We start from the raw sequence: 14,348 nt of genomic DNA, 5'->3' as shown, positions 1-14,348 counted from the left end.
AATATACCTCTCTTAATATGGTTATGTTAGTTTGGTGTTTACTGAGGAAACATTCTCTAGGGTCGTCTTTTGTTGTAATTTCACCCCGTCATTCTTTAGAGAATTGAAGAGGAAGCATTTCAAGGCAGGCAATGAGAAACCATTCAAACAGGTAGATGTGGTGTGCAGGAGAAGAGCCATTCAAAGACGTTCATGTCCTAATTCCTGGATCCTCGGCATTTGTTACCGTACATGGCAAAGGAGAGTTAAAATTACAGATGGAATTAAGATGGCTAATCATTTGATTTTATGATCGGAGGATTGACTGGATTATCCATGCAGGCCCAATGTAATCACAAGGGCCCTTAGAAGTGAAAGAGAGAGGCAGAAGAACAGGTCAGGACCCTGTGATGTGAGAGGGAGTCAACCTGTCCTTGCTGCCTTAAAGATAGAGGAACGGGCTGTAGCCAAGGACTGAAGATGGCCTCTAGTCTAGATCCTGGAAAAGACAGGGAATGAATTGTTCCCTGGAGCCACCGGAAAGGGATACAGCCCAGCAATACCTTGGTTTTAGCCTAGTGAGGCTACAGCCTGTGTCAGACTTCTGACCAATAAGACTGTAAGATAATAAAGGTGTGGTCTGAAGCCAGTAAATTTGTGATGGTTTATTAATGCAACAATAGAAAACAATACAGTAGGGATTAGAGGAACATGAGCATAATCTCATCAAATGACGAGGGATTTGCTGCAGTAAATAAGATGAGGAAATAGTTTGTGAGACATCAGCAAAGGACCCAGCGTGGCAGACGATGAGTAGAGTCAAGATCATGTGTCCTTTCTCTAAGTACAAAGCCACCAAAGTAGAAATGGTTGGTGACCAGATTGAAAAAGAGAGAGAAGGCTAAAAAAAAGAGGGTAATATCTACACCTGACTAATAGGAAGAATAAAGATTCCTTGAGAAATCCACGAAAATTAAGAAAATTCCAAGGTGAAAAAAAGATATCAAGAAATTCTTAAAATCTTGTCGTGATTGTTACAGATTGTCATGATGGGTCGAGGGCATGTTGTCCTCCTTAATTAGAAAAAGTTGTACTCTAAAACACAAATGACACACATTAATTTATGCAGATAGACTGACCCGCTTCCCCCCGAAGAGAGAGAAACTGATTTTTTTTCAAGGAAGGGAGGGGAATGGGACATGGCTGAAAACAGTAGTAGTTATATTAACAGTATCTTTGTCCTTGCAATAAACTTTATCCTGAGACTTGGTAAAAAGCATATTAGCTGTCAAGAAGAATAAGAAAAAAACTTTTTAAGTATATAATTTCCTTTAGAGAATTTTTAGAAGCCGAATATTAGTCTACATGAAAAGCTGTGGAGAAAGTAGTTCTTAGCTTGGTCTCAATTTTCTCTCTGCCTCCTCAGTTGGTCACCGGCTGCTTTTTTTTCTCATCACCTTCAGTATTTTGCTCAATACCTGAGGTCCCCTCCAAGAGAAGCAGTGGGCTTCTTTTATAACCAACTGGGAGAGGATTCCTCTCCTCCATGGGTCATTCAGCTCTTGCTCAGTTCCAGACTCCTGTCGCCACCGTTTCATTACAGTGCTCTGCTCAGCCAGTCTGACCTTCCACACCAGCCAGTTTTTACCCCTCAGTGCATGTTCTGGGTCTGGAGTAGGTGGTGGCAGACAGAAGGGGACACAGCTGTCTGGGGGTGCAATGATGAGGCTGGGACTCTGTCTAAGGGTCGCGATGATCGTAGACTCTGCCATCACTTTGACTGCTGGTCTTCTTTGCCATGGCTCACCCAATTAGTCAGTGTCACTGGCTTCAGAGTCCCTTTCTCCCACTGTCACCACATTGTTTATATCCTTCAGGCTCATCTCATCACCTCCAAGTGCCTGGTCCTGGGAGTTAAGGGGAAAAGTCCTGACAGAGGGCAGGGGGGTTGCTCCCTCAGTCCTTGACTCCCGCCATTCGCCTGGTCGCTGAGGAGAAGCAAGGCCCGCTTGCAGCACAGGGGAGGCTCCCCAGTGGAACCCTTGTATTGACTTACTTCTCAAAGAGCAGAGAAAGCATCCACAATGGCACGTGTTCTAAAGTACGTATGTGCTCTAAGAAAAGGGTGTGGGTAGTCTTTTTTCTTTATTGCACTATGGAGAATTAATGCTTTGCTTTTTCTTTGCATTTACATTCCAGGTATCTGATGTGCACAACACAATTCTCTCAGTAGTTACGTTATTAGCCCTGGGGCCCTTGATCATTTTACCTCCAGGTAGTTGGTGTCCCATACCAGCAGCTTTCTCCATAGAAAGACCCTGCTGCCTTCTCCTTCAGGACACTTCAGGACAGTGGAGGTACATCTACCCTGGGGGAAATCCTTTCTTTCTCACGCCCCTAATATATAGACTCAACTAGGAGTAGAGAATTCAAAAGAGCCGATGACATGGAATTCCTTTGTTTTCAAGTTTGGAGGGCATAGAACCAGATTTTGCTTTGTCTTGACACCATGAATTTATCTTGATTGTCTTTGCCTTAAAATACAAGTTAAAAGTTTATATGTGCCCAGTGAGTTGACTCTGTCTCAGAGAGGCAAGGATGTGGGTCTAAAGGAAGAAGATTCCAGTGCCTTAGTGGAGGTCAGGGGATGAATGAAGTGACCTGACAAGGATTTGAGAGAGAAGTTGCATCATCACTGCCTCTACTTTCTTTCACAGACGTGAGGGGCAAGTGTTTCCTTTCCAAGATTTATCAAGTAACTGGGGGTCACAGGATTAGACACAAGACAAATAAGTAGAGGTCGCCAAGGCCTGGGCAGGGACCAGACCCTTCCCTTGGGGACATCAAGCCTCTTTCCCCACCAGTAACCTCTATGAGTCCCCTCCTTTAGAGTCACCACCTCCATTCTCTACCATCTCCCATTTTCCCAAGCCCAGACCCCCACCTCACACCCCTCCAGTGGAGGAGAGTTAGAGTCCCTTCTGAATCCTGGGATCATTTTCAGCTAACCTTTAATGAGCACCTACTATGTGCTGGGCAGGAATCCCGTTAATTTTCCAGTGCTTCCTGAGTCCCCAACTCTCACTGTCTCCACTATTGTGATGCTATTCTGAGTGTGGCGGACTCACAGAGAGGGCCTTTGTACAAAGTGATGCAGATTCCTGGGCTGAGGACAAATTGCCACGTGTCCTGGTTTTCCTCCTTTAGTTTAAAATTGAGGACATGGAGCCTTTAGGGGAACCTTGTGCTGTAGAACAATATCACTGTTCTTCGTGATAAGAGAGAGTGAGGTGAGATGTTGTGGTGCCATTCATTCTCAAGCCTGTAGTGAGGGCTTAGAGTGAGACACAAGACTTCTGAAGATATGAAGGTGGCTGGGAGGATCCTCAAGGATCTCTGAGTCCTTCAATGTTTTGGTGTCAGCCTCCTCAATGTCAATGCATGTCTCCCACTCAAATGCCAAGTAAGAGCTTCATGTTTAATATTACACACACGCACGTGCACACACACACACACACACACACACACACACACCCAGCCAGACATACCAAACAAAATAAAATGAAGACTCACTGATCCACTTCATAGCTTCAATTGTATGAGTTCAGAAGGCTTAAACTCGCCCCAGAAGTCCTCTCCAGGATGTCAGAGAACTGTGAGGTTACAAAGCTTTATCCCTTAATGGTGGGCTCTACGTGGGGGACAACGCTGCAGCAAGATGGGTGCCATGCACCAAAGGGTGTGTTCTGACTCCAGGATGTCTATTTGACAAGGTGGAACAACAATGGCGGTGCAAAAAAGTCCAGTGCAAACCAGCCCAGTCTTCACGCTAGACCTTCAACAAAGCCCCACCCATCCTCCTTCCAGGCTCCATCCTTGGATGGATGGACCTGTCAGGGGCTGCGATCCAGGCCATGAGAGTCCACAGGGTGTCACAAAAATGCTGCCCTCACTCTTTCCCTTTGTGGTCCTGGCCTTTTTGAGAAGCACTAGGTCAATGACTCCCCACCCACAACTCTCGTCCTCTGCATACTCTAGACCTTCACATCTACAGGCAGGAGTGTATCTTAGCTTTTTTGGATCCACACGCCAGGTAGTAGGGCTGGGGGCCTGTAGGATTGGAAACAAGCTTGCACGACGAACCCTCACTCTCTGCCATTTCCAGCACTGCTTTTTGTTTTCTAAGCCTCCTCGTTTTCAAGACCCATACAAGGTATAGAACGGGGAATAGGTGGTGGACGCCCTGACTCTTGACAGAAGTCCTCGCTGAGACTCCGTGGGGGCCGCCAGGGGGCGCAATTCTCTGTTCCACTTGCCGACATTGCTCAGGGCGTTGCCCTGGACCCTGACCAAGCTGCCTCTGCCTAGCACTTCTTGTGAAGGATCTCCCTGCAGAGATTCACGGTGATACTCCATCCTCGGGTGTCCCTGAAGGATTTCTCATTCTAGCCCCTGTAACTCCCAGGTGAGTGTCACCCGGGTTCCCTTTCTCTCTTACTACTTTCCTGGTCACCTTGTGATTGTTCCGACCTCCAACGGCTCTGGAGCTCCTGGCACCTCCCCAAGCAGTCATATTACTTTCAGGGTTCACAGGAGTGAAGCAGCAGAATCGAGAGCTGGGGGATCTCTGCTTCATGACCCTTTGGAATTTAGAAGGAATGTGGTCACTGAGAAAGAAAATTTCCGGTTCTTTCCCAGTAAAAAAAAAAAAAAAAAAAAAACCATGACCTTGTCCGATAGCAGGGTTTGGTGTCTGGTTAGCGTTTCAATGTCACCTTGGCTTTCTGAGAGTTTCCAGGGCTCCTTCCTTCCTCCTTGCCTTCTTCCTCCCCACTTTGGCAAGTTCTTGTGGGAGGGCGCTGGCAGTCACCCCAAGAATCTGCGACAGGCTGGTTTGTGCAGGATCAGCCTGTACCATGCTGCTGCCACCTCACAAATTGAGAGACAAATACGCTCAAGATGTTAGTCAAGTACCTGCAGGTAAAGGTTATACACAGAAGCTGAATCTGTGCCCTGTCTTTTCCGCTTGCTGGCATATGTCCGGGGCATTTGAGTCTAATTTCTGTGGGGAAAACTACCCTTCCCTGTCCCAGTGCCTCTTCTCTTTCCTACTTACCAGGCAGAACTGTGATAAGGGTAGACAGTGAGGGAGACACCCAGAGCTTGAAACTGGCTTCTTCTGTCCCTGCCCCACTCCCAGCTGTGTTCCACTCGCTGTTCCTTTTATGAAATGGTTTCCTCCACTTCACCCTGATGGCCCTCAGGAATAGCTATTCTGGGCTCCAGTCTCTAGTCCTTTCTTTAGTTTTCTGAGGGGGCAGCTCCCTCCAGCTCCCCATCATCACCCTGATACAAATTGAGCTGAGACCTTTCCAGTGACGGGGATTTACAGCCCTCCCTGATGGCGAAGGTAAGGACCCGTTCAAGTTGGTCCTTTTGCCTTTGGAGTTGTATCTCTGTCTGGATTCTCCATGTGTAGCCGCAGGGGAGAGCCTCAGCACAGGAGGGGCAGAGGACTATGTAACTGGGCACACAGGGTTGGGGACAGGGCATATTCATGGAGTGAGAGGGTCACAACTCTTAGTCCCACTTTGCCTGTCTTTCCATTCCATCCACCCAGCAAGTAGGCGAAGTTTCACTATTGTGTCCGCCCCATTCCCTTCTTCTCCATTTTCTTTGCCTGAGGTCAGACATCCCCTGTTGTCTCTGGAACACTTTTCTGCCACTGAGAGTTACTGTATCAGCAGGGTATTCCTACTCTTTTAACTTCTCCTTCTAATTCTAGAAAGAGACACAACTTACTTTACTAAGAAATGAATTCTGTGCTAAGCCATTTAGGGAAGTCCAGCCTCAGAGTCTAAGCCAGCTGCCAAGGTCACACAGTACTTGGAGCACAGATGGGTTTTGAACCCACGCGTGTCTTGATTCAAAGTGTATCCACTTTGTGAGAAACTACAGGAGGTGAGGGAGGCCAGGGTCCGGAACTTGAGCAGGAAAAAGGTAAGAAGACAGCTCTGAACCATGAGATCATGGACACAGGGGCCTCCATATTGGGGAGAAAGGTGGCTAGAGGGAAACAGGGAGGAGTGGGAAAACCCGCAGAAAGTGGTTGGGAAAATTATCTTCAGGTCAAAAGAAATGCAATAGCATCTAATAGAAATGGTATAAGTATACCCAAGAGCATACAAGTTGGGAACAGAATCAATAAAACAAAGCACAGTGAAGAGGAAAAACCAGAGGACTCCATGCCAGAGAGTCTGGAGGTTGGTGTGGTAACTCCCACCCAGTGTGTTCTTAGCTTCTGCTGTCTGAACACTGACCACATTCTTGTTTCTCCTCTGCCTGCCTGCCTGTCCCCTGCAAAGCCATGTGGCTGTACTTGGCAGCCCTTGTGGGCCTGTACTACCTTCTGCGCTGGTACCGGGAGAGGCAGGTGGTGAGCCACCTCCGAGACAAGTACGTCTTCATCACGGGCTGTGACTCGGGCTTCGGGAACCTGCTGGCCAAGCAGCTGGACCTGCGAGGCTTGAGGGTGCTGGCTGCGTGTCTGACGGAGAAGGGAGCTGAGCTGCTAACGAACCAGACATCCGACAGGCTGGAGACGGTGATCCTGGACGTCACCAATACAGAGAGCATCGCTGTGGCCACCCAGTGGGTGAAGGAGCGTGTGGGGGACAGAGGTACCATGCAGGTTTCTCACTCTGTTTCTTCCCTGTCAGTGAAGGAGAGGCCCTTTGCCTGCTCTCTGGGGAAGAATCCCCATGTGTTTGCCAGGGCTTGAAGTCATGCTAGCTTTCTGCACCTCACCCAGCTTACCAGCCAAGCCTCTTCTCCTTCCACTGCCCTCCACCTCCTGACCTTGGATCTCTGCAGTTTCAGGGAGAGTTTGCCCTGACAAGGATTTGCCCTTGCAGAATTCCTATCTATGGCGTCCTCTCCTCTCTCAGCAGAGGTTCTGGAGTTCTAGATGCTGAGTGCCAGGGGGCGATCAGGGCCCACAGTCTGGAGGAGGGTTAGAGAAGGGGGCACTGGCCTGAAGACTTACGTGGCTGGCTGGTGGCAGCGCTGGAGCCGGGCTCCTGTTCTCAGCACGTTAACATGTTCTTGCTGGTGTCCCATAATTGTCTGACCAGGGAGCTGATATCACCCATTTTCAGGTGAGGACACTGAACTTGCAGGACTTGCCAAAGGAAAGTCAGAGAACTAGTGCGGGGTGACTTCCTCTCTGTTTCTTTTACTGCAGTTGTGCCTGCCTTATAATGGGAAAAGAAAAAAAAACACATCTATTGCCTTTATCTAAGAATGATGATCAATGTGAAAACATGATCAATGTGAAAAATAGAGAAAAGCACAGGGATAGAGAAAACTCACCCGTAATCTTACTACCTAGAGATAAGTGCTGTTAACATGTATAGATATGGTATTATATTTTGGACATATTTGTATCCTATTCTTTCCATTAAAAGAAGGTGAGGAATTATACAACATAAGGAGAATTTTTTCAAAAACGATAACTTTTTTAAAAATTTAATTTTTCAATTACAGTTTATATTCAATATTATATTAGTTTTAGGTATACAGCATAGTGATTAGATATTTATATAACTTATGAAGTGATTCCCCCGATAAGTCTAGTACCCCCCTGACACCATATATAATTATTACAATATTAATAACTATATTCCCTGTGATGTACTTTACATCCCCGTTACTATTTTGTAACTGTCAATTTGTACTTCTTAATCTCTTCACCTTTTTCACATAGCCCCCTAACCCTCCTCCTGCCTGCCAACCATCAGTTTATTCTGTGTGTCTATGAGTTTGTTTCTGTTTTGTTCATTTGTTTATTTTGTCTTTTAGATTCCACATATAAGTGAAATCATATGGTATTTGTCTTTCCCTGTCTGACTGTTTCACTTAGCATAATACTCTAGGTCCATCCATGTTGTTGCAAATGATTGGATTTCATTCTTTTTTATGGCTAAGTAATATTTTATTTTGTGTGTGTGTGTGTGTGTGTGTGTGTGTGTGTGTGTGTGTGTGTGTGACAGCTTCTTTATCCAATCGTCTAAGGACACTCAGGTTGCTACCATTTCTTAGCTATTGTGAATAATTCTGCAATGAATATAGGGATGCATATATCTTTTCCAATTAGTGTTTTGGATTTGTTCAGACAAATACCCAGAAGTGGAATTGCTGGGTTGTAAGGTAGTTCTATTTTTAATTCTTTGAGGAAACTCCATACTTTTTCCACAGTGACCACACCAATATACAATCAATCCCACCAACAGTGCACGAGGGTTCCCTTTTCTGCACATCATTGCCAACACTTGTTTGTTGATTTTCTTAAAATAGTTTTTTAATTTAATACAGGGAAGAGCTTGAACGCAGTCCCCCACTGATTGTTGGATTTTTTTTTAATTTTTTTTTTTTTAAGGAAGGCGCAGCTCACTGTGGCCCATGGGGGGATCAAACCAGCAACATTGGCGTTATCAGTACCACGCTCTAACCAACTGAGCTAACTGGCCACCCCATGTTTGTTGATTTTTTTAATGGTAGCTATCCTGACAGGTGTGAGGTGATATTTTATTGTGGTTGTAATTTGCTTTCCTCTGATGATTAGTGATTTTGACCATTTTTTCATACGTTTATTGGACACCTGTATGTTCTCTTTGAAGAAATGTCTGTTCAGGTCCTCTGCCCAATTTTAAAAATTGGATTGTTTGTCTTTTTGGTGTTAAGTTGTGTGAGTTCATTATGTTTTGGATATTAACCCCTTATCAGATGTATCATTGATGAATATCTTCTCCCATTCAGTAGCTTGTCTTTTGTTTTGTTGATGGTTTCTTTTGCAGTACAAAAGCTTTTTAGTTTGATGTAATCCTATTTGTTTATTTTTTTCTCTTGTTTCCCTTAACTGAAGAGACATATCATATATATATATATATATATATATATATATATATATATATATATATATATATATATATATATATTACTAAGAGCCATGTCAGAGAGTTTACTGCCTATATATATATTTTTTTTTTTTGGAGTTTTATGGTTTTGGGTCTTACATTTAAGTCTTTAACCACTTTTGACTTTTTCTTGTACATGGTATAAGAAAATGATCTAGTTTCATTGTTTTATGTGTCTGTCTAGTTTTCCCAACACCATTTAATGAAGACACCGTCTTTACGCTCATTGTATGTTCTTGCCTCCTTTGCATAGATTAATTGACTACATAACCGTAGGATTGTTTCTGTGCTCTCTATTCTGTTCCATTGATCTATGTGTCTTTTTAAATGTCAGTACCATGCTGTTTTGATTACTATAGCCTTGTTGTATAGTTTGATATTAGGTAGCATGATACCTACAACTTTGTTCTTCTTTTCAAATTTGCTTTGGCTCTTCAGGGTCTGTTGTGGTTCCATACAAATTGTAGGATAATTTGTTCTAGTTGTTTGAAAAATGCCATTGGTATTTTGATAGGGATTGCATTGTATCTCTAGATTGCTTTGGGCAGTATGGACATTTTGACTATGTTAATTCTTCCTATCCATGAGCATGGTATGTGCTTCCATTTATTTGTATCTTCTTCAGTGTCTTATAATTTTCTCAGTACAGGTCTTTTACCTCCTTGGTTAAATTTATTCCTAGGCATTTTATTTTTTGATGCAATTGTAAATAAGACTGTTTTGCTAATTACTCTTTCTAATAGTTCACCATTGGTGTATAAAAATGCCACCAATTTCTCAATATTAATTTGATATCCTGCTACTTTACAGAATTCATTTATCAGTTCTAATCATTTATTGGTGGACTCTTTAGGGTTCTGTATATAGAGTATCACGCTATCTGCAAATAATGGCAGTTTTACTTCTTCCTTTCCAATTTTGATGCCTTTTATTTCTTTTCCTTGTCTAATTGCTGTTGCTAGGACTTCCAATACTGTGTTGAATGGAAGGGTTGAAAGTGAACATCCTTGTCTTAATCCTGATCTGAAAGGAAACGAAAGTGTTAATTTTTAATGATTGAGAATATTCTCTCTTTATGAATAGCATTACTTCCTAAACAGTATCTAATGGTATGATATGAGATTGTTTCCTACATTTTATTCATCACAATCAACATAAATGCTGTCTTGGGAAACTTCCTTTTACTCAAATTTCTACTCTATAGCTATGTGCACTGATTGGGTTCTTAGAAGGAAACTACACATATATGGTGGGAGAATACGATTCCTATAAGGTCAGGGCATATCTGAGCGGGCCAGGGACTCAACTCTCGGGGTCAGTACTTCCAGAGTCCCCATTGGCAGCCCTTGCCCCGTGTCCTCATAATCCCTGCTCCTGCAGCCCTGGGCTCTGTAGTTGGTAATACTTTATGTCCTTGGGATTTTGTCTTTGTGTTTTGCAGAGAAGTTTCCATGAAGTTGGGTGTGGTGAGTCCAGGAAGGTGGTGGGGGGAGTGGCTTCCTGTGCAGGTGGGAGGAGAGGGTGGCATTGTCAGGGGTTAGGGTGCAGTCTGTCCTCTAAGGTGGGGAGAGGCAGTTTTAGGTCCCCCGCAAAGCCTGTCCTTGAAATTCTCCGAGGTTCCTACAGGAACAACGCTCCATATTGCAGCCGGGTGTGTCAAAGCTAGTGCCCTGAGCTCAATTGCAGGCCTGTTATGCATGTTCCCCCACGTCTGGAATTTCAGGTCTCTTTTACACAACCAAAGGGTCCCCAGATATGCACCATCTTTTGTCATTTTGTGTTTTATTTATTGTGGTTTACTTCCTCTCGCTGTCTTCCTTCCTCGTGCTCTCTTGTTATGCCTCTCTCTTTCCCTCACTGATAGTATTCACTAAGGAAGCAGTTCAGAAATTGGAAAATGATGGTGAATATTAAAATATCTTGCAAGCACAACATTAATGTGTGAAAATCCAAAGATAACTCTCCTTGATCCACATTGTGGACTCATTAGGTCTTAACATTGTTGCTGCCTCATCGAATCTGGATGGTTGCCTTCTGTCTTGCAGGCACGAGGCTGAGTCACAAAGAATAAATCAGGAGGAAGGCATCATTTTTTTTACCTAGAGTTTACAGGGTCTGCACTCCCCCAAACCCTTCAGACAGTATGTTATCTGTTCTACCCACTCCCCATCCACCTCCCCCATACTGTGCTCATTCAGTTGGAAGGTGAACAGGAATCATAGCTGTGTCCTCACTACAAGGTCACAGCACAGTATTGCTCTCTCCCCACATGTGCCCAGGACTCTGGGGCCTGGTGAACAACGCTGGCATCTCTGTGCCCACGGCACCCAATGAGTGGCTCACCAAACAGGACTTCATGAAGATACTCAATGTGAACCTGTTAGGGGTGATTGAGGTGACCCTGAGTCTGCTGCCCCTTGTGAGGAAGGCGAGGGGCCGTGTGGTCAACGTTGCCAGCGTCTTGGGTCGTGTGTCCTTGTATGGTGGGGGCTACTGCATCTCCAAGTACGGCGTCGAGGCCTTCTCGGACTCCCTCAGGTATGGACCGGAACAGAGACCCTCCCTCCATACAGCTGCCTCTGCGCTTCCAGGGGAGCCTTTTCCTGGGTGTTCATTTCATACAGCCTCAGAGGCTCTTCCTTCCACATCCTTCTCTCTTGTTTTGTGCCAGAAATTCACTGGGAAGCTCCTCTTTATCCATGGGTGCCTGGATGGGCCCCAGGTCAACAGAGTTTCATTCCACCTCGTGGCACTGGAGAAAAGCCCAGTTAGAATAAGTCTGAGGCAGAATTGTAACCGATCTTCTTTGGCTGCACAGCCCTACCATGTGTACGAGTGTAACTGCCATGATAATCAGGTTCGGGAGCTGTGTCGACAGTGTAACCCCAGGGAAGCATTTTATTCAGGGAGCTTTTTCATCGCAGCAGCAGCAGAGACTGCACTGGCTGTAGGGAGGATGGCTGTGAGGTGGAGGAGCTGAAACTGCGGGCGGAGAGATGCCCCTTAGAGGACAGATGGCTGGAGGTGGATCGGGTGGGAGCGTAGAGCGAAGGGACTGAAGACTATGGGAAAGATATAATTGTCACAGCCTGTTGATGCCCTGAGTGTGACAATCATACGAGATACGATTTGGGGATGCCCTGAAGCATGAGTGGCAAGATTTAGAGCTATGGGCACATGTACGTGAAATATTTGGGAAAACACTCAAACTCCATAGAGAGGCAATTCCCTCATCATAAGTTTTCACCCCCTGGCGTCTGCATTTCACATCTCCCGCGATATTTTCCCACCGCCATCGTATATTGGTGTTTTATTGTTTTTTCATGTGTTTTGCGTTTTGTTTTACAAGTCCTCTGACATCCTTGCCCTTCTGCCTGTGTGTCTGGCAGGAGAGAGATCTCCCATTTTGGCGTGAAAGTGGCTATCATCGAGCCCGGCTTCTTCAAGACTGCTGTGACCGATACTGAGATGATATCTAGAAGTTTCCAAGAGAAATGGGATCGGGCCAGCCCAGAAGTCAAGGAGGTCTATGGGGAGAAGTTCCTGGCATCCAGTGAGTGCTTTGTGGTCTTGGGGAAAGAAGACAACTATTTCCTGGAAACCTGGGTCCATCATTAGAATCTCTTACGTTCTCACGTCCATCCTCCAAGGCCCTGACCTGGAGGGGACCTTTACATCCATCCACATGGTTGCGTGGTCAACTGGTAACCTAAGGAAGGATCCAGTCTTGTTAGACCTGGCACCACTGTCTCATCTGAACCCCTCATTATGTCGAGGAGGGGATTACAGCCAGAGAGATAAGACACCCGAGGACTCCAGGCAAGCTGGCATTAGAGCATCTGGTTGTCAGGTCTTAGATTCCCAGTGTTTGTACAGACCTCCAGTTTAAGGTTCTGATAGTCTCAGGAATGGAGCCAAAGGCAGTTAGTGTGCAACTGTTGCTCCTGGGTAGAAGTTGGGGCACTCTCTAAGGAATTTGGGTGCATTTAAGTTAGGGGAGTCAGGAATTCTGTTAATTCACTCTCTAAGTTGATCTTACTGTGGGAGTGGCTGGAGGTGGGACTATATCCATATTCTTTCTCGTTCTGGACAGGCATGAAAATAATTGGATCGATGAAGAAACAGTGTACGCAGAATCTGTCCTTGGTGACGGACTGCATGGAACATGCCCTGACCGCCTGCCACCCTCGCACCCGATACTCAGCTGGCTGGGACGCCAAGTTCCTCTATCTTCCCATGAGCTACATGCCCACCTTTCTGGTGGACGCTATGATTTCCTGGAGTTCCCCACGGCCTGCCAAGGCCCTGTGACCCAAGACTGGGGTTCATGGTTGGGCAGAGCTGGGTATGTGAGGGAAGGGATGCATCAGCAGGAGCGAAGTACAGTGGAGTTTTTTCACTATATTTTCAGTAACGCTTGTTAAGTAAAATTAAGTAATTGAATCAAAGAATATGCATTTCTTTAAGGCTTAAGAAGGTTTTTGAGCAGGGGATGGACTGATATTGCAGGGCTTTGTTTTCTTTCCCATATATCCAGGGTCAAACTCTGTCTGCCCACCCCAACACCCCACGCCCCCACGCCGTCTCCAGCTCACCGAATACCCTATGCCTTCTGACTGAGGTCTGTGGGTCTGAAACACAATCTTTGTTGCATCTTTTCTCCCCGTCTTTTTCAAAGAGTTTCCCTGAAAGGTGATTAGCCTGGGGACCTAGGGTGATGGGGTGAGGGTGGCCTTTTGGGAGGGTGAAAGGAATCAGTGACACTTCCTGGGGCCAAGTGTGCAGTCTACATTAGGAGGCCTTCTTGCCTCCTCCCAAAGTCTGCCCTGGGTATTCAATGCTGGGTGAACTTTGGAATTTCTCAGCACACAGGGAGAACTTGGCTTCCTTAGCAGATATTGCCTTGGAAGTGAAGCAGGTTGTTTCAAAGCTGTCCCCTGATGTCTAATGCAAGTCCTTTCTCTAATTACCCCAATCTTGGGATTTCAAGTGTGTCTCTCCCAACCAGGCTGTGGAAAATAATTATTCATGGTTTTCCTTTTTCTTATTTCTTTTTTTTTTCTCTTCTTTAGTTTTCCCTGAATTTCTTCTGTCTGTTACCTATTTCTCTCTACCTGTCTTTGTCTCTCTCCTATAAGATATTGCTGAACACTACTCTATTGTCTCAAACTCTGTGCATGCATTTAACAAAGATGGTTTTTTTGCCTGTTGGGTTCCAGGCACCGAGAAACAGAAAAATGAGAAGGCTCATCCCTGCCATCCAGTAGCTCAAAGTGTTTGCAAACCCTGACACTCCGTAGCCACCACGTCCCTATTTCCTCTTCTCTACTCTTTTTCCTTATACCATGAAGCACATTGTTGACTCAATAAATAAATAAACTTAACTGGAATGTG

At 45.2% G+C, this 14,348-nt stretch overlaps 1 protein-coding gene across 3 annotated transcripts; it reads left to right on the top strand.

The window, feature by feature from the left end:
* Positions 1 to 4,286: 4,286 nt before the first annotated feature.
* On the top strand, positions 4,287 to 14,348 carry RDH16 (retinol dehydrogenase 16). 3 transcript variants are annotated; one of them, XM_074325550.2, is made up of 5 exons: positions 4,287 to 4,444; positions 6,345 to 6,659; positions 11,234 to 11,492; positions 12,344 to 12,507; positions 13,048 to 14,348. In XM_074325550.2, the coding sequence occupies exons 2-5, from the start codon at positions 6,347 to 6,349 to the stop codon at positions 13,263 to 13,265; spliced, it is 954 nt and encodes a 317-aa protein (XP_074181651.2). In that variant the 5' UTR covers positions 4,287 to 4,444; positions 6,345 to 6,346; the 3' UTR covers positions 13,266 to 14,348. The 3 variants fall into 3 exon arrangements, with proteins under 3 accessions (XP_074181651.2, XP_074181653.2, XP_074181652.2); XM_074325552.2 differs by lacking the exon at positions 4,287 to 4,444 and adding an exon at positions 4,762 to 4,959; XM_074325551.2 differs by lacking the exon at positions 4,287 to 4,444 and adding an exon at positions 5,054 to 5,979.

Source organism: Rhinolophus sinicus, chromosome 1, assembly GCF_057876585.1.
Source record: "Rhinolophus sinicus isolate RSI-liver-muscle chromosome 1, RSI-T2T, whole genome shotgun sequence".
Taxonomy (NCBI): domain Eukaryota; kingdom Metazoa; phylum Chordata; class Mammalia; order Chiroptera; family Rhinolophidae; genus Rhinolophus; species Rhinolophus sinicus.
Note: the sequence above shows the minus strand (reverse complement) of the source record. Positions and strands in the feature narration are given on the sequence as shown.

Excerpts from the sequence above, each read along its gene's own strand:
- RDH16 (XM_074325552.2), top strand. The coding sequence starts at position 4,896 with ATGCTGCTGCCACCTCACAAATTGAGAGACAAATACGCTCAAGATGTT. Across the intron at positions 4,960-6,344 it reads TGTTAGTCAAGTACCTGCAG|CCATGTGGCTGTACTTGGCA; the intron begins GTAAAGGTTATA and ends TCCCCTGCAAAG. Across the intron at positions 12,508-13,047 it reads GGAGAAGTTCCTGGCATCCA|GCATGAAAATAATTGGATCG; the intron begins GTGAGTGCTTTG and ends CGTTCTGGACAG.